We start from the raw sequence: 21,133 nt of genomic DNA on the forward strand, positions 1-21,133 counted from the left end.
TGTTACCAATGCTTCTGAGCTAGAAAGAGGAAGTCCTCGGTTAGTAATAAATTACAAACCCTTAAATAAAGCATTACAATGGATTATGTATCCCATACCTAATAAAAAGGATTTGATAAACAGATTACATAATAAAAGTATATTTTCAAAGTTTGATCTTAAATCTGGATATTATCAAATACAATTAAAGGAAGAAGATAAATATAAACCGCTTTTGTGGTGCCCTTTGGTCACTATGAATGGAATGTCATGCCTTTAGGATTAAAAAATGCTCCTTCTGAGTTCCAAAATATTATGAATACTATATTTAATGATTACTCACACTTCACCATAGTCTATTTAGATGACATATTAGTATTTTCAGATTCTATAAATCAGCATATACAACATATGAATCTATTTTATGTGATAATTTAAGAGAATGGGTTAGTCTTGTCTGAAAAGAAACTTAAAATATTTCAATCTAAAGTAAGACTTTTGGGTTTTGATATTTCCCAAGATATGTATACCCTCATTAGTAGATCTTTAGAATTTATTAATAAAGTCCCAGATGAACTAAAGGATAAAACCCAGTTCCAGAGAATGGGCGGATGAGCCCCGAGACCTAAAACCCGAAACTATTATCCTAGGTCTTCATTTGCTGATGTGCAATTTGAAGAAAGAAGTAGTTTTATAGAAAATAATTATTCAGGAGAATCCATTGTCGAGTGGAATATCGATGGTGCGTCTGAACAACAAGTTTTTGATACAATACAAAACATGACCATGGCTGCTACTGCCTTCAAACTTAAAGGAAATACGGATAAACATACTAAAGAGATATTAGTTATGGGATTTACCGGACAATTAAAAGGATGGTGGGACAACCTCCTTAGTTCAGAAGATAAATACCAAATAGATTCAGCCGTAAAAATAGAATCTAACGAAGAGATTTGTGTTACAACCCTCTTATACGCTATTACTAAGTTCTTTGTAGGAGAACCCCTTAAACTCCAACAAAGAGCAGCTGACCAATTGCTAAACCTTTATTGTCCAACCATGTCTGATTATAGGTGGTATAGAGATATGTTCTTATCTAAACTATGTCTTGGGTCGGATGGTGCGGCAGATTATTGGAAAGAAAGATTTATTAGTGGTTTACGTAGGTTATTTGCAGAAAAGGTAAAAATTAATATTAAGCAAAACTTTAATGGAACGATCGCCTATCAGTCATTAACCATTGGAAAATTATATAATTATGTAATTGAAACTGGGATACAAATTTGTACAAATTATAAATTACAAAATAAGATTAAGAATAAAAAGGCTAGTAATAGGCGTGAAATGGGATCATTTTGCGAGCAATATGGAGCTACTCCTTTAAGAGCTCCGAGTAAGTCCAAGAATAAAAAACCTGCTAGTAAAGGAAGAAATAACTTCCGTTATCATAAGAAGCAATTTTACAAAGACAAGACAGAATTTTATAAAAAACCTTACAAGAAAAATTATGGTAAGAAACCTTACAGAAAATATAATAATAAATCTAAACCCAAGGATAAAGATGTTAAATGCTATAAGTGTGGTCGTTTTGGCCATTATGCTAATAAATGTAAGGTTCAAGAAAAAATTAATCAACTGAGTAACTTAGACCTTTCAGAAGAGTTAAAAGAAAGCTTAATAACTACTTTAAATAACATCTTGTTAAACTCGAAGGAAGAAGGGTCGTCAACATCTAAAGAATCTTCTTACGAAGAAATACATCAAATTGACAATTCTGAAAAAATGGATGATGATTTTGATGAATGTTTAGGCCTAGATTTCTGTAGTTGTGACAATTGCAACAAAATAATTAATGTTTTAACAAATAATCAAGCGAATACTTTGAAAGGAATATTAGACAAAATGGAAAGTTCAGAAAGTAAGAATGCTTTCATGAGACAAATTAAAATCATATTTCCAAAAAGAATATTCACAAAGCAGAATTAAATTTTTTTATGGATTTATTTAAGAAACCGGTTGAAAAAACTGTTTCTATTAAAGATTTACAAGAAGAAATTAGTAATTTAAAAAATGAAATTCTAATTCTAAAAACCATGGATGATGAGATAGAAATTAAACTTTTAGAGTTACAAGGAAACATGATTATTCAGAATCAATCCAATAAAAATTTAGCCTCATCTAGCTTAACCAAAAATAATGAAGAAACTATTATTCTGATTAATGAAGATGGGTATATTAACAAAATAGAAAAATTAATATCTCATAAATGGTATAGTAAAATAAATCTCATTGTTAAAGATAAAACTTATGAATTAATTGCTTTGATTTATTCAGGAGCAGATTTAAATTGCATCCAAGAAGAGTTGATCCCAACCCAATATTATGAAAAAACCAAAGAATCTTTAAGAGGAGCCAATGGTAATAGATTTCAAGTTTCTTACAAATTATCAGGTGCTAAAATTTGTAAAGATCAGATTTGTTATAGAACCTCTTTTCTTTTAGTAAGAAATATTCATGAGTCCATTATTCTAGGGACCCCTTTTCTAGCTTTACTCTACCCTTTCACAGTTAATAATGCAGCTATAACCACTAATGCTTTAGGGCGTGAAATTAAATTTGAATTCTCAGAACCACCTAAGATTAGGGATCTTAACTCTATCCAGAGTAAGGTTATATCATTTATTAATCAAATTAATAATAAAAGAAAACAAATTAATTTCATTAATAAAGAATACACTATAAAAAGATAGAACATCAACTGCAATCTCCAAGTATTCAAGAAAAAATTAAATGTATACAAAATAAATTCATTAAAGATCTTTGCTCAGAACAACCTAATGCTTTCTTGAAAAGAAAAGTGCATACTGTCTGATTACCCTATGAACCTGACTTTAAGGAAGCAAATATCCCAACTAAAGCCACACCAATACAAATGAATAAATAAAATTTAGACTATTGTAAAAAAGAAATAAAAGATTTCTTAGACAAGGGATTGATTAGGCCCAGTAAGTCTCCTTGGAGTTGCTCCACTTTCTATGTTACCAATGCTTCTGAGCTAGAAAGAGGAAGTCCTCGGTTAGTAATAAATTACAAACCCTTAAATAAAGCATTACAATGGATTATGTATCCCATACCTAATAAAAAGGATTTGATAAACAGATTACATAATAAAAGTATATTTTCAAAGTTTGATCTTAAATCTGGATATTATCAAATACAATTAAAGGAAGAAGATAAATATAAACCGCTTTTGTGGTGCCCTTTGGTCACTATGAATGGAATGTCATGCCTTTAGGATTAAAAAATGCTCCTTCTGAGTTCCAAAATATTATGAATACTATATTTAAGGATTACTCACACTTCACCATAGTCTATTTAGATGACATATTAGTATTTTCAGATTCTATAAATCAGCATATACAACATATGAATCTATTTTATGTGATAATTTAAGAGAATGGGTTAGTCTTGTCTGAAAAGAAACTTAAAATATTTCAATCTAAAGTAAGACTTTTGGGTTTTGATATTTCCCAAGATATGTATACCCTCATTAGTAGATCTTTAGAATTTATTAATAAAGTCCTAGATGAACTAAAGGATAAAACCCAGTTCCAGAGAATGGGCGGATGAGCCCCGAGACCTAAAACCCGAAACTATTATCCTAGGTCTTCATTTGCTGATGTGCAATTTGAAGAAAGAAGTAGTTTTATAGAAAATAATTATTCAGGAGAATCCATTGTCGAGTGGAATATCGATGGTGCGTCTGAACAACAAGTTTTTGATACAATACAAAACATGACCATGGCTGCTACTGCCTTCAAACTTAAAGGAAATACGGATAAACATACTAAAGAGATATTAGTTATGGGATTTACCGGACAATTAAAAGGATGGTGGGACAACCTCCTTAGTTCAGAAGATAAATACCAAATAGATTCAGCCGTAAAAATAGAATCTAACGAAGAGATTTGTGTTACAACCCTCTTATACGCTATTACTAAGTTCTTTGTAGGAGAACCCCTTAAACTCCAACAAAGAGCAGCTGACCAATTGCTAAACCTTTATTGTCCAACCATGTCTGATTATAGGTGGTATAGAGATATGTTCTTATCTAAACTATGTCTTGGGTCGGATGGTGCGGCAGATTATTGGAAAGAAAGATTTATTAGTGGTTTACGTAGGTTATTTGCAAAAAAGGTAAAAATTAATATTAAGCAAAACTTTAATGGAACGATCGCCTATCAGTCATTAACCATTGGAAAATTATATAATTATGTAATTGAAACTGGGATACAAATTTGTACAAATTGCAAATTACAAAATAAGATTAAGAATGAAAAGGCTAGTAATAGGCGTGAAATGGGATCATTTTGCGAGCAATATGGAGCTACTCCTTTAAGAGCTCCGAGTAACTCCAAGAATAAAAAACCTGCTAGTAAAGGAAGAAATAACTTCCGTTATCATAAGAAGCAATTTTACAAAGACAAGCCAAAATTTTATAAAAAACCTTACAAGAAAAATTATGGTAAGAAACCTTACCGAAAATATAATAATAAATCTAAACCCAAGGATAAAGATGTTAAATGCTATAAGTGTGGTCGTTTTGGCCATTATGCTAATAAATGTAAGGTTCAAGAAAAAATTAATCAACTGAGTAACTTAGACCTTTCAGAAGAGTTAAAAGAAAGCTTAATAACTACTTTAAATAACATCTTGTTTAACTCGAAGGAAGAAGGGTCGTCAACATCTAAAGAATCTTCTTACGAAGAAATACATCAAATTGACAATTCTGAGAAAATGGATGATGATTTTGATGAATGTTTAGGCCTAGATTTGTAGTTGTGACAATTGCAACAAAATAATTAATGTTTTAACAAATAATCAAGCGAATACTTTGAAAGGAATATTAGACAAAATGGAAAGTTAAGAAAGTAAGAATGCTTTCATGAGACAAATTAAAATCATATTTCCAAAAAGAATATTCACAAAGCAGAATTAAATTTTTTTATGGATTTATTTAAGAAACCGGTATAAAAAACTGTTTCTATTAAAGATTTACAAGAAGAAATTAGTAATTTAAAAAATGAAATTCTAATTCTAAAAACCATGGATGATGAGATAGAAATTAAACTTTTAGAGTTACAAGGAAACATGATTATTCAGAATCAATCCAATAAAAATTTAGCCTCATCTAGCTTAACCAAAAATAATGAAGAAACTATTATTCTGATTAATGAAGATGGGTATATTAACAAAATAGAAAAATTAATATCTCATAAATGGTATAGTAAAATAAATCTCATTGTTAAAGATAAAACTTATGAATTAATTGATTTGATTGATTCAGGAGCAGATTTAAATTGCATCCAAGAAGAGTTGATCCCAACCCAATATTATGAAAAAACCAAAGAATCTTTAAGAGGAGCCAATGGTAATAGATTACAAGTTTCTTACAAATTATCAGGTGCTAAAATTTGTAAATATCAGATTTGTTATAGAACCTCTTTTCTTTTAGTAAGAAATATTCATGAGTCCATTATTCTAGGGACCCCTTTTCTAGCTTTACTCTACCCTTTCACAGTTAATAATGCAGCTATAACCACTAATGCTTTAGGGCGTGAAATTAAATTTGAATTCTCAGAACCACCTAAGATTAGGGATCTTAACTCTATCCAGAGTAAGGTTATATCATTTATTAATCAAATTAATAATAAAAGAAAACAAATTAATTTCATTAATAAAGAAATACACTATAAAAAGATAGAAGATCAACTGCAATCTCCAAGTATTCAAGAAAAAATTAAATGTATACAAAATAAATTCATTAAAGATCTTTGCTCAGAACAACCTAATGCTTTCTTGAAAAGAAAAGTGCATACTGTCTGATTACCCTATGAACCTGACTTTAAGGAAGCAAATATCCCAACTAAAGCCACACCAATACAAATGAATAAATAAAATATAGACTATTGTAAAAAAGAAATAAAAGATTTCTTAGACAAGGGATTGATTAGGCCCAGTAAGTCTCCTTGGAGTTGCTCCACTTTCTATGTTACCAATGCTTCTGAGCTAGAAAGAGGAAGTCCTCGGTTAGTAATAAATTACAAACCCTTAAATAAAGCATTACAATGGATTATGTATCCCATACCTAATAAAAAGGATTTGATAAACAGATTACATAATAAACGTATATTTTCAAAGTTTGATCTTAAATCTGGATATTATCAAATACAATTAAAGGAAGAAGATAAATATAAACCGCTTTTGTGGTGCCCATTGGTCACTATGAATGGAATGTCATGCCTTTAGGATTAAAAAATGCTCCTTCCGAGTTCCAAAAAATTATGAATACTATATTTAATGATTACTCACACTTGACCATAGTCTATTTAGATGACATATTAGTATTTTCAGATTCTATAAATCAGCATATACAACATATGAACCTATTTTATGTGATAATTAAAGAGAATGGGTTAGTATTGTCTGAAAAGAAACTTAAAATATTTCAATCTAAAGTAAGATTTTTGGGTTTTGATATTTCCCAAGGTATGTATACCCCCATTAGTAGATCTTTAGAATTTATTAATAAAGTTCCAGATGAACTAAAGGATAAAACCCAGTTCCAGAGAATGGGCGGATGAGCCCCAAGACCTAAAACCCGAAACTATTATCCTAGGTCTTCATTTGCTGATGTGCAATTTGAAGAAAGAAGTAGTTTTATAGAAAATAATTATTCAGGAGAATCCATTGTCGAGTGGAATATCGATGGTGCGTCTGAACAACAAGTTTTGGATACAATACTAAACATGACCATGGCTGCTACTGCCTTCAAACTTAAAGGAAATACGGATAAACATACTAAAGAGATATTAGTTATGGGATTTACCGGACAATTAAAAGGATGGTGGGACAACCTCCTTAGTTCAGAAGATAAATACCAAATAGATTCAGCCGTAAAAATAGAATCTAACGAAGAGATTTGTGTTACAACCCTCTTATACGCTATTACTAAGTTCTTTGTAGGAGAACCCCTTAAAGTCCAACAAAGAGCGGCTGACCAATTGCTACACATTTATTGTCCAACCATGTCTGATTATAGGTGGTATAGAGATATGTTCTTATCTAAACTATGTCTTGGGTCGGATGGTGCGGCAGATTATTGGAAAGAAAGATTTATTAGTGGTTTACGTAGGTTATTTGCAGAAAAGGTAAAAATTAATATTAAGCAAAACTTTAATGGAACGATCGCCTATCAGTCATTAACCATTGGAAAATTATATAATTATGTAATTGAAACTGGGATACAAATTTGTACAAATTGCAAATTACAAAATAAGATTAAGAATGAAAAGGCTAGTAATAGGCGTGAAATGGGATCATTTTGCGAGCAATATGGAGCTACTCCTTTAAGAGCTCCGAGTAACCCCCAGAATAAAAAACCTGCTAGTAAAGGAAGAAACAACTTCCGTTATCATAAGAAGCAATTTTACAAAGACAAGCCAGAATTTTATAAAAAACCTTACAAGAAAAATTATGGTAAGAAACCTTACAGAAAATATAATAATAAATCTAAACCCAAGGATGAAGATGTTAAATGCTATAAGTGTGGTCGTTTTGGCCATTATGCTAATAAATGTAAGGTTCAAGAAAAAATTAATCAACTGAGTAACTTAGACCTTTCAGAAGAGTTAAAAGAAAACTTAATAACTACTTTAAATAACATCTTGTTAAACTCGGAGGAAGAAGGGTAGTCAACATCTGAAGAATCTTCTTACGAAGAAATACATCAAATTGACAATTCTGAAAAAATGGATGAAGATTCTGATGAATGTTTAGGCCTAGATTTCTGTAATTGTGACAATTGCAACAAAATAATTAATGTTTTAACAAATAATCAAGCTAATACTTTGATAGGAATATTAGACAAAATGGAAAATTCAGAAAGTAAGAATGCTTTCATGAGACAAATTAAAAATATTATAGATGATAATGATATTTCCAAAAAGAATATTCACAAAGTAGAATTTAAAAATGTTATGGATTTATTTAAGAAACCGGTTGAAAAAACTGTTTCTATTAAAGATTTACAAGAAGAAATTAGTAATTTAAAAAATGAAATTATAATTCTAAAAACCAAGGATGATGAGATAGAAATTAAACTTTTAGAGTTACAAGGAAACATGATTATTCAGAATCAATCCAATAAAAATTTAGCCCTATCTAGCTTAACCAAAAATAATGAAGAAACTATTATTCTGATTAATGAAGATGGGTATATTAACAAAATAGAAAAATTAATATCTCATAAAGGTATATAAAATAAATTCATGAAAGATCTTTGCTCAGAACAACATAATGCTTTCTGGAAAAGAAAAGTGCATACTATCTCATTACCCTATGTCCTGATTACAAGTCTTTATTACGTTTTTGTGCTGTTTTTGGAATTACATGGATTTCATCTTGGACCTTTTCAACTAATCCATTGTGGGAAGGGTCCTCTTCTACTCAATTAGTCTAGAAATTTTCTGTTAAATAGTGGCCAAAGTTTAATCCAGATTTGCTTTCTCCATCAAGATTAGATTCTTGGTTCAAGTCTCATCCGGGTCTTTGCAAAGAAAAGGTCATTTCTCCAGAAGATACATCGTTCTTGTTAGATAAATCAAAATTACTTTCCTCTTTATCTGCTACTTCCATCCATAAAGAATTCTTGAATAGAATTAAAGAAGTTATGACTGCGTTATCTGAAAGTGATAGGGCTTCTAGCACTTCTGAAAATAATAATGAAGATGATTGTTATGGAATCATAGATCTCTAAATTATGTTGAAGATAAGTTCAATTATGATGAAGATAAGATTTTGAATATTCCTCTTGTCAGAATTATTTTGAAGATAAAATCAATTATGGTGAAGATAAGAAGTTAAAGACAACAACGGCCCCCTTTGTTGGCCTCAATTACCTTCCACTCATAATTACTTTTGAATTATTGACTCTACTTTATTAAAAAAAATTGTTTTATTTCAATTATTCGGACCATGTGGGTCATTACTTTTTATAAAGTTTATGCTTAGTTTAATTTAGTTTGAAGTCCGTGTGGATCCTTTCCTATAAAAGGATCATTTGTGTGTTGTGAAAGGCATTCGAGTTTTCAGTCTTAAAACTTGGAATTCTTGATTGCCATCCTTTGTAAGTATTTTCATAAATGAAAGCAGGTCTTTTAATATTTTCAACATGTCTTCCATGTCTTCCGCATATTATTTTACTCTTACAATTTATTTTATCAATAATTTCTTTATTTTTACTAATATTTCCACAATTATGATTATCATTATTATTATTATTATTATTATTATTATTATTATTGTTATTATTTTAGAGGCCCCTACCGCTCTGGCACTCTGATGTGTGTGTATATATATATATATATATATATATATATATATATATATATATATATATATATATATATATATATATATATATATATATATATATATATATATATATATATATATATATATATATATATATATATATATATATATATATATATATATATATATATATATATATAAAATGTGGTATCTAATGTATCGTATTTTTTTTTGCTAAATACAGTTTATTTATGATATTTCGCATAAATGAAACATGTAATATACTAGATTTATCCCACTCCTACTAAGAATATAGTAGGATGAAAATGTTGTTTATTTTTTTATTTTTTGTATTTGTAAAAAATAAATGTAAATAGAAACTCCGGAGGTCCCGAGGACTTTAATGAGTTCTTCACGACTACAAATATGTTTATTTAAGATTCATACTTTGATTATTTAAGTTTTATAAGCTTGTTTATTAAGACATCATGAAATTATTATAGTGACGATTTATTTTCATAAAAGTTTGTGGGTGAAAAGGCGTGAGCAATGACAAACTAATGCTTGAGAATGAGACATAAGGAAATTACAAGAACAATTCAATATTAATTGTGACATGTAACAAAAGGATGAAATGTCCTTTTAATATAAGACAACTTCTTATCGGTGATGACAAAAGCATTCGAGTTAGATGTGATATTCATAATCAGTTATCAACTCATCTCAATTCACCTCTTTGGGTCGTTCTTAGAAACGTAATGATTTTCCTTCTTCACTCTTCTTCATTTTCACTCTCACAATTGACATTCTCTTAACTCACTGCAATTTTTCAAAGCATCACACTTTTACTATAAAATGTTACAAGTGAATCATTCTTTAAATTAATTGTTAAACCCATCAATAATCAACGAGGCCTTATTAAAAAAATCGACGAAACTCTTGCAAATTGAATCTTATTTCTATGTTCAAAAATCTAACCCAATTAATATTGCATTGCTTTTCTTTGTATCAAGTCAGACTCTTCAATTAAATGGACACCTTTAAACAAAATATCTTTTAAAAGATAATTTAAACTAAAGGAGCAATTAAGTTAATATGTCATGTAGTTTTTTTTCCTATATAAAGGAAGTTTCTTTTACTGGCTTTTTTTCCTTTCATTCATCATCATTGGTTTTGTTGATTTTCTACATCAATTTGTTGTTTAATTTCTAGTCTAATAATATTTATTTTATTTCATTATATGCTGTTAGTTTTTATGGTGTAGAAAATTTTATATTTATGATGTAGTTGTTATGGTGTAGAAAACTTTATATTTATCATGTAGTTGGAGTTGTGCACTAATAACGGTGAAAATACTAAGTTGCACAAAATTATATGTGAAAATATTTTATAATTTTTTTTTTATTTTTAGTAAATCTAAACCATTTATTAAATTTAGTGGTGTATTTCTTCTACTCTATCGGTGAAACATGTAATTGATGACTCACCTTAGATGACACTTATTTTTATTTTTGAAAAATTTACAAAAAAATTTATTAAATTTTTTTTAAATAAAACATTTGCTTAAATAATTTTTAATAAAATATTACTTTCATTATTTCATCATTTATGATTTTAACTTTTTAATATCAAAATTTAAAAATCACTTAAATTTAAATCTATTTTAAATATATTTTTTAAAAATTATTTTTGAGATATATTCTTTTTAAAAATTATATGATTTGTACTATGTTTTAATTTTCACTATTGTATATTTTTATTATTTGATGTCAAAATTAATATTTTAATTTATAAAATAAGAGTTTAAAAACTTTTAATATTTGTATTTTTTCTTAAAAGAAAATTAAAAAGTAAAGAAAAAAAATTTAAAGATAAAAAACATGTCTTTAATCCAATATATTGGATTACACTGATACAAAGAGTTATATAAAATATCTCTATAAATAACTCGACAAAATAAGAGTAATGTAAAATCATGTGAATTTCTATATGATATGATTTTCAAATTTATCTATAATTTGAGTAAAAACAACTTTCCTACTTAAATGAAATTATAAAGTGAAATCATTCCTCTGCTCATGATATGAAACGTGGTGCACTTATAAAAAAACAACAATGTTACCAGCATATTTATCTAAGATATGTTATTTATGTTGTGTTAAAAAAATATATGTTATTTATTAAAAAAACAATAATGTTAAGATATTTTATCTTATCAACTAAAATTTATATGAGTTTTATTAAAATTATACAGAATCCATATATGGATTTGGTCAAATTTATATAAATTTTAAATAATATATCAAAGAGTATATTTTAAATAGTATTTAAGGTTAAATTTACCACATGAAAAAAATGAAACCTAATATACATGGACTATTTTATCTAACAAGGCATTTTTCGAGATTTTATTTTGTCATCCCCAAATTTGATCTAACATCCCCACATACTTTTATAACGATAAAAATGTTCTGGTCACAATTTAATAAAAAAAGACCAAACGAAAAAGTTCAGTAGTACAATTGAAAAAATATTATATGAATAGAAAAATTTGTTAGTGTATTTTAAAAGTTCGGTGTGCATTTTTATGAGTTTTTTAAAAAATAAATTTAACATACCAGGTTTTTTTTATAAATCCAGTATATTTGATAATTTTCTAGATTTTTGAAAAAATCGTTAGTTCAAACTCAATAAGAAAAATAACTTAACACTGTCGTATTTTTCAAAAAGTATTGTAGTTTACAGGATTTTTCAAAAAGCGTTGTAGTTTACTAAACATTTCAAAAAAATTGGTTGTGTTAAAAAAACGGTATGTTGAAAATGAACTATCGACAGTTTTGAAAAATCTAAAAAAATAAAAAATGTTTTGAAAAATTCAATATTTCTTCAAACATTCAGCATGAATCAATGTGTTTTAATCCAAAAAAATGGTATGTCTTTCAAAAATCCCATAAACGCAAACACAAATCTCTCTTGTGTGGGTGTAGGAAGAGAGGATTTGCCTTACTAAAAGTCAAATCTTAGAAAAATCAAGAGAATTTTGGGAGTTTTACTATTGGGAATTTTATCAGACACCCTTTCAATTTATACTGGATACTTCACATATTTTAATTTGACCTTTATACTTTCATAATTAAAAATATATTTTTTATTAAATATTTTAAATTGCCGGTACCATATTGGAAATTTAAAAATATTCGGTAAAATTCAAATTTTTTTTTGCATTTTCACTGATAATTTAGAAATATACGGTATGCCTATATGAATTTTTATCGGCAATTTCGAAATTGTATGTCAGGTGAAGAAGCAAACAAAATTTTGGATTTTATCGATTTTTTTAAAATTCGCAATATGTGTTGGAAGAAAATTTAGGATAGGTGGAGAAAGTGTTTAAGTATTTGGAAAAGAGTAGGAAACTTCTAGGAAAGGGAAGACTACTTATATTATTGAGTGTTTATAATTTTGACTTGATACAAACTCAAATACATCACTTTTATTTATACTAGTGAAATTCCTAAATCAACGACTAAGATTTTTCCACAACAAAGTTAATCTAATGACTATAAATCACTATCTAGAATTTTCTTTACTATTCTATAAAAATCATAACTAATCCTTATCTTCTAGAGATCTCTCACTAGAATAGGCTTCTAGAAGTTGGATCTACTTACAACATAAATTTTGGATTCTAAGGCCCAAATATGCCCTTTTCTCCCTGTTGTACGACCACGTCTCATTCCACTGCCATTTTTTGCATTTCCACTTTCCCAATACTCAAGGATAGATTTTAAAGTTTTGTCTAAAAATAACCATAATACATTTGAGTATAAAAGCATAACATAATTGAGAATGGGTGGCGATACATTCATTCACATATACAGTGGCTACATTAAAATAGGGAAAATGGACAAAATATTTTCTTCATTTTTGTTAGCAATAACATAGTAACACAAGAAAAAATGAATTGGCTTTTCAACAACAACATTACCATTCTTCACACTACATTTTACCACATCAACTACCTTCGTCAACCTCCCCCCATAACCATCTTTCAACATATCATCATCACTTATAAAACAACATCACCATCATCATCGTCTACACAACATCAACAACACAAACAACTTCACCAATTATCAACCAAATTGCAACAACATCAACAACCAGACAAAATGAAGAATCTGAAACAGAAGTTAAGAGAAGAAAAAGAATCGAAACCGAAAGAAAAAGAGATTTGTGTTTTTTTCAAAATCGTAAGACCATCGATGTCGCCTTGTTGTATGGTTAAATCCATCGGCTCCACTGCCAGAGACTGCATTGTTGCACCTCGCTTACGACAACCACCGTCTCCAGTCTCCGTCCCCTCCATTTCTAATCGTGTTCCGCTTCTCTTCTTTTTCACGATGCATTTTTTCTTTTCACGGAAAGTTATTGGTTTGGTGTATGTTTGAAAGTCAACAACTTTATTGATTTTTTACTATTCTTTTCATTATTATTATGCGATTTAGGTTAAAAACAGATTATGATTGGGCTTGTTTATCATTTAGGTTTAAGCCCATTAATTCATTTTACATGCACCCATGTTTTGTTTGTTATGCCTCTACTTTCCACTTTATTTTTTTAGTTTAGGACTAACTTGTTTATTTCCCTTCACTTTTCCCCAAGAGATATTTGGATGATTATTGTTTTTTTCGATAAATTAATTTGTGGAAAAAATACCTTAACATTTCCTAAATCTTTAGATTTTTTTAATTTGAATTTTTAATATTATTTTTTTATTAACTTAACATTACATTTTTTACTTGTGAGTATTTTTTATAAAAAATTTAAAAGTTTTATTATCTAAACTTATGCTTAAAATAAATAATTGATATGTTTTTTTTTACAATTTTATTTTTTAAGTGACAACCGAAAACTAGAAGCCTTGCATGCTGAAATTCTGGTATCAGATATGAGATGTCGAAGGTAATGTCACGACACTAATATCTGAGTAAAACAAAACAGGATAAAGATAAAGAATAGTAATGCAAGAGACACAAGCAATTGTTAACCCAGTTCGGTGCAACTCACCTACGTCTAGGGGCTACCAAGTCAGGAAGGAAATCCACTAAATAGAATCAGTTCAAAGACTCTCAGTACACTTCACAAGTTACAGTCTTTTTCACCTAATCTCTACCCGTATGATTTCTACCTAAGAACTCTTAGATATGAGAACCCACTCACTCCCCCTCAATCACACCTGTGATTTTAAACAACAATTACTTATGAAAAGAAGACACTCTTTAATAACACACACTTAATCTTACTTAGCAGCTTCAATCAAGTAGACACACACTTGATCTTGCTTAATAGCTTCAATCAAGTAGACACACACTTGATCTTGCTTAACATCTTCAATCAAGTAGACACACACTCATGCTTAAAAGCATAGAATGACAAATTACAACTCACAAATCAGACCAATTCAATCATCTATGGATGAATTGAATGGCTTACAAGTCACACGACCACACAAGACACAAACCCTTATTCTCTCTCAATATTTCGCTTTGTATTGGTTGTGTATCAAATCAGGTTTTCCATGTCCTATTTATAGAAGCATTCAGCTGGGCTTGGACATCTTGAAACCCTAAAACTATTTTCCATTCAAATCTTCTCATGACAGCTGATTAGATCTCTTTGGAAAATAAGTAAATCTGGTTGTAATTAATGATTGAATGCGTTTGCAAATCAGATCTTCAATCATACATAGATTGCCATTAAATGCGCAATCACATAACACATAACGTTCACCCTGAATGTTCTGTGTACAGATGTCATGACATCGGGTCTGACATCCTGGAACAATCCTGCATAATTCCATTTTAAATATCCAGCAAGTACATAATATCAAATGTCATGACATCGTGTATGACATCCTGAAACAATCCTGCATAATTATGTTTTTAAATTCCATCGGGTACAAGATATCTTATGTTAAAACATCACATGCAACATCTTGTGAACACTCTTTGTTTTACCAAAGTTGCTGCCAACACTTAGAACCAACAAACTCCCCCTTTGGCAAATTTTGGCTAAAACATATATCTTTCCATTTGGTTCACAAGAAAAAACATCAGCAGTTAAACATCATAACAGTGTTTAAGCAGCAGTAGAAGCAAACAGAATTACTAGCTATGATAGCAACTAGTAAAACACACAAATGCACAAGGGTACTTCTTCTCCACCTAAGCCTGTTCAATATAGACATCTCCTTTAACAATAACAGCACCTGTAATAACAACACCTGTAACAATCAGAGTCACCCTTTGACATCTGCTTCAACATCACCTGTGCACCTCATCAGACATCTCCTCCAACATCTATAAACAGAACAACATTCTGTCTTACATCAAACACATCTCCTTCAACATTAGTTGTTCATCTGTTCAGCTACACCAGCACATACATCTCCACATTCTGGCATCTCCTTTAACATCAGTAAACAAATAGCATTCTGTCTTACATTACCCACATCTCCTTCAACATTAGTTGTTCATCTGTTCAGCTACACAAGCACATACATCTCCACACATTTACTGCAGCTCTCCACATAATCACTTCTCCCCCTTTTTAGTCAAAATAGACCAAAGGTGACCAATTAGACAAAATAAATGTCAATCAGCCTAGCAGAGAATGTCACAACAGATGTTATAACATATACAAACCATAATTATAATCAGCTGCAAGAGCTGAGATAATTAGAAATCCATGGAACTCATTAAGAGCCCAAATATTACATCAAGGCATTAGTAAGGACTGCCACAAATTACAAACATTTCAACAGAAAAAAACAACACATTATCCAACATCCAAAACAGCCAAACCACCAAGGGGACCAGTTCTTCATAACAGGGGGACCTTCACAACTTAATCTGAGGAAGTAGCATCTTCTTCTTGTAAACACCTTGCAAAAATCCTTGCTATTTTTGTCAGAAATATCCTCTGGGATATTAACCACAAACTCCTTTGATTGCTATAGATTCTCATGAATACAAATCCCCAATTTCCCTCTTAAACATTCAAATTGATTAGCATCCAAAGCTTTTGTGAATATGTCAGCTAATTGCTTTTCAGTAGTAACATGCTCCAGTGCTATGATCTTCTCTTCCACAAGTTCTCTAATGAAGTGATGACGAATATCAATGTGCTTTGTCCTGTTGTGCTGAATAGGATTTTTGGAAATATTTATAGCACTCAGTTGTCACAGTACAATGTCATGACTTCTTGTGTGACATTGTATTCAGTCAACATTTGTTTCATCCAAACCAATTGAGAACAACTACTCCCAGCTGCTATGTATTCAGCTTCAGCAGTGGATAGAGACACACAATTTTGTTTCTTGCTAAACCATGATATCAGATTGTTCCCCAAAAAGAAACATCCTCCTGATGTGCTTTTCCTATCATCAGCACTTCCAGCCCAGTCAGCATCACAATAACCAGTTAGCATAGATCCAGATCCATGAGTATATAACATCCCATAGTCACTGGTTCCATTGACATATTTCAGTATTCTCTTCACTTGGTTTATGTGACTGACTTTTGGTTCAGCTTGATATCTAGCACGAACACCTACAGCAAATGCAATGTCAGGTCTGCTTACTGTGAGATATAACAGACTGCCTATCATGCTTTTGTATAGACTTAGATCTACACTGACAACATTTTCATCTTTGGAGATTTTCACATGCATAGGAGCAGGTGTCCTTTTATGACTTGCATTCTCCATTCCAAACTTCTTAATAATGTTCTTGGCATACTTGCTTTGAGATAGAAATATAGAATCTTACATCTGCTTGACTTGTAGCCCAAGAAAGTAGGTCAGTTCTCCAACAAGGCTCATCTCAAACTCAGACTGCATTTGTCTTACAAAATGTTCAACCATCTGATCCGACATCCCATCAAACACAATGTCATTTACATATATTTGTGACACCATGAGCTTCCCTCCTTCATTCTTCACAAATAGAGTTTTGTCAATACCTCATTTCCTGTATCCATTGTTAGTGAGGAATACTGTGAGTCTCTCATACCAAGCCCTGGGAGCTTGCTTCAACCCATAGAGGGCTTTCTTCAATTTGTACACATGCTTTGGAAGATTGGGATCTGTGAATCCTTTAGGCTGTTCAACATATACTTCCTCATTTAAGTAGCCACTCAAGAAGGCACTTTTTACATCCATTTGGAACAGTTTGAATTTCAGAATACATGCCACTCCAAGCAATAATCTAATGGACTCAAGGCGGGCTACAGGAGCAAATGTTTCATCAAAGTCCACTCCTTCAACTTGAGTATATCCTTATGCTACTAATCTTGCTTTGTTTTAGTAACAACCCCTTGTTCATCAGATTTATTCTTATATACCCACTTTGTACCTATGAAATATACTCCTTCAGGTCTAGGAACCAGTTCCCATATTTCATTCCTCTTGAATTGGCCTAACTCCTCCTGCATGACATTGATCCAGAACTCATCAATCAAGGCTTCCTTGACATTCCTAGGTTCAATCTTTGACACGAAGCAGCCATGTGAGATCACTTCTCTTGCTCTAGTAGTGACCCCTTTATTTGGATCTCCTATAATGAGATCTTTGGGATGATCCTTCTGAACTCTGATGGAGGGTCCCTTGTTGATTTTGTCATCTTCAAGTTCAACTTGAGGAGGTTCACTTTCCTCATTTTTATTTGAGAAGTCAGCTGGGGAATCCTTCAGAGATGTCTCGACATCAGTCTGTTGGTCATCAACCACAACATTAATAGATTCCATCAATACATTAGTTCTGGAATTAAAGACTCTGTAAGCTCTGTTGTTTGTTGAGTAGCCCAGAAATATTCCCTCATCACTTTTGGGATCCATCTCCCTTCTTTGTTCACGATGAGTCAAGATATAGCATTTACTACCAAATACATGGAAGTATTTGACTGTAGGTCTTCTTTCTTTCCAGACTCCATATAGGGTTGTAGGAGTCCCTTTCTTTAATGTCACTCTGTTGTGAACATAGCAGGCTGTGTTCATGGCTTTAGCCCAAAAATGGTAGGGCAATTTCTTAGCATGAATCATAGCTCTGGCTGATTCTTGAAGAGTTCTATTTTTTATTTCCACCACACTATTTTGCTGGGGAGTAATGGGAGATGAGAACTCATGATGAATTCCTTCTGAAGAACAAAATTCAGCAAATTTGTTGTTCTCAAATTCCTTCCCATGATCACTTCTAATTTTGATAACAGGACTTTCCTTTTCTCTTTGAAGTTTTAGACAAAGCTCCTTGAAGACTTCAAAAACATCAGATTTTTCTCTTATAAAATTGATCCAGGTGTATCTGGAGAAGTCATCCACCACTACATATGCATACTTCTTCCCACCAAGGCTTTCCACTTGCATGGGTCCCATCAAATACATATGGAGGAGTTCCAAAACTTTGGTAGTGGTGTCATGTCTGAGCTTCTGGTGTGACATCCTTGTTTGTTTTCCAATCTGACATTCTCTACAGATTTTTCCTTCATCAATCTTCAAGTTGGGAATTCCTCTAACAGCTTCAACAGATATGATCCTCTTCATACCTTTAAGATGCAGATGGCCCAATCTTTGATGCCATATCTTCACTTCTTCCTCTTTGGACAAGGTACACATTGAAGAGTAACCAGTTTCTTGAGAACTCCACATGTAGCAATTGTCTTTAGACCTAACTCCTTTCATGATCACTTCATTTTCCTTGTTAGTAATCAGACATTTAGTTCTAGTGAAGTTTACATTTAGACCTTGGTCACACAGTTGACTGATGCTTATTAGATTAGCAGTTAATCCCTTAACAAGTAGGACATTGTCAAGGTCAAGAACTCCAGGGCAATCAAGCTTACCAATTCCCTTGATTTCATCCTTTGCTCCATCACCAAAGGTTACATAACTTGTGGCATGGGGATGAAGGTCAGTTAGCAGGTTTTTGTTTCCAGTCATGTGTCTGGAGCAACCACTATCAAAATACCAATCTTCTTTGGCTGAAACTCTGAAGGAAGTGTGAGCTATTAGACTTGAAACATTAGTCTTAGGAACCCATAGCTTCTTTTTGACAGGCCTGCGATGTTTGGGTCTTGGTTGATAGTGAGTCTGATGATGAACAGGGCTAGGATAACCATACAGCTTATAGCAGAAGGGCTTCAGGTGGCCAAATTTTCCACAGTAATGGCATCTCCATCTTTGGTGTTTCCCTTTCTGCTGTCTTCCCTTCTGATGTTGTGACATGTGATGTGACATTGCAGGTTTGTTGTCAATATGGCTGCACTTAGGTTTGGATTTAGGTTTGCCATTTATGTAACTGCTATCAGCCTTAGATTCATTGAACCCAATGCCAGATTTGTCTCCTGTTGTTTGACCAGTCCGAAGAATCTTGTCTAAGATGTCAGATCCATTGTTAAGCATTCTTACATACTTGGTCATCTCATCTAGTTTGGAATTCAAGAGTACAGCTTCAGTTTTCAACTTGGATATGGTTTCCACATGTTCCCCTTTTTCATTCTCCAGCTGAGCTATCACTTTCTTCTGGCTTTCAACTTCTCTACACACTTCTGCATTTTTGTGACACAACTCTCTGTAGGTAGTGGCCAACTCTTCAAAGGTTACTTCATCATCACTTGACTCTTCATCAGAACCCCATCTTCCTGTCAATGCAGTCACAAGATTTGCAGCTTCTTCTGTTTCACTTTCATCAGACCAAGAGGCAGAAAGACTCCTCTTCTGTTTCTTGAGATAGGTCCCATATTCAGTTCTAATGTGACCATATCCATCACATTCATAGCACTGAACTCCTTTTCCTTCTTTGGTATTTTCTTCTGGCCTTGTTCTTCTTCCACTATTATTGGATTTACTGATGTCAGATGCGATGTTCTTGATATTTGCCTTAGATCTTACATCCATCTTTTTCATAAGTCTGTTGAACTGTCTTCCCAGCATTGCTACCTCATTTGCCAGATCTTCATCAATCTCTTGACCACCTTCCTCATCTTCCCCTTCAGTGTTTGACATGAAGGCTATGCTTTTGGCTTTCTTTTCAGATCCATCACATATTCCCATCTCAAATGTTTGGAGGGATCCAATTAGCTCATCAACTCTCATACTTGAGATGTCTTGAGATTCTTCTATGGCTGTCACCTTCATAGAAAATCTCTTGGGGAGTGACCTGAGTATTTTCCTTACTAGCTTTTCATCTGACATCTTCTCTCCCAGAGCTCCAGATGCGTTGGCAATTTCAAGGATATTCATGTGAAATTCATGAGTATTTTCATCTTCTTTCATCCTTAAACTTTCAAACTTGGTAGTGAGCAGTTGTAGTCTAGACACCTTCACTCTAGAGGTGCCTTCATGAGTGGTTTTGAGAATGTCCCAAGCATCTTTAGCCACCTCACAGTTGTTTACCAATCTGAAGATATTCTTGTTTACTCCATTGAATATGGCATTCAATGCTTTAGAGTTTCCAAGGGCTAGATCCTCCTCCTCCTTGGACCATTGTTCTTCAGGCTTCTTATCAGTAGTGGCTTCTCCTTCCTTAGTAATTACTGGATGTTCCCATCCTGTTAACACAGCCTTCCAAGCCTTATTATCAAGAGATTTTAGGAAAGCTACCATTCGAGGTTTCCAATAGTCATAGTTAGATCCATCCAAAATTGGTGGCCTGTGAACAGTTCCTCCATCTCTCTCCATAGAACCAGAAAGTATTGTCCCTAGATCTCACCCAGAACCAGAGA

At 31.7% G+C, this 21,133-nt stretch overlaps 3 protein-coding genes across 3 annotated transcripts; all 3 read left to right on the forward strand.

Annotated features, from left to right (window-relative positions):
- Nucleotides 1–765: 765 nt before the first annotated feature.
- On the forward strand, nt 766–1,965 carry LOC127121864 (uncharacterized). The gene has a single exon (XM_051052294.1). It carries the CDS (start codon nt 766–768, stop codon nt 1,963–1,965), a length of 1,200 nt encoding a protein of 399 aa, XP_050908251.1.
- Nucleotides 1,966–3,780: 1,815 nt separating this feature from the next.
- Nucleotides 3,781–4,818, forward strand: LOC127121865 (uncharacterized). The gene has a single exon (XM_051052295.1). The coding sequence runs from the start codon at nt 3,781–3,783 to the stop codon at nt 4,816–4,818; it is 1,038 nt and encodes a 345-aa protein (XP_050908252.1).
- Nucleotides 4,819–6,788: 1,970 nt separating this feature from the next.
- Nucleotides 6,789–7,733, forward strand: LOC127121866 (uncharacterized). Its single transcript, XM_051052296.1, has one exon. It carries the CDS (start codon nt 6,789–6,791, stop codon nt 7,731–7,733), a length of 945 nt encoding a protein of 314 aa, XP_050908253.1.
- Nucleotides 7,734–21,133: the final 13,400 nt, after the last annotated feature.

This window comes from Lathyrus oleraceus, chromosome 2, assembly GCF_024323335.1.
Source record: "Lathyrus oleraceus cultivar Zhongwan6 chromosome 2, CAAS_Psat_ZW6_1.0, whole genome shotgun sequence".
Classification (NCBI taxonomy): Eukaryota; Viridiplantae; Streptophyta; class Magnoliopsida; order Fabales; family Fabaceae; genus Lathyrus; species Lathyrus oleraceus.

Coding starts and splice junctions, on each gene's coding strand:
- LOC127121864 (XM_051052294.1), top strand. CDS start 766: ATGGCTGCTACTGCCTTCAAACTTAAAGGAAATACGGATAAACATACT.
- LOC127121866 (XM_051052296.1), top strand. CDS start 6,789: ATGACCATGGCTGCTACTGCCTTCAAACTTAAAGGAAATACGGATAAA.
- LOC127121865 (XM_051052295.1), top strand. CDS start 3,781: ATGGCTGCTACTGCCTTCAAACTTAAAGGAAATACGGATAAACATACT.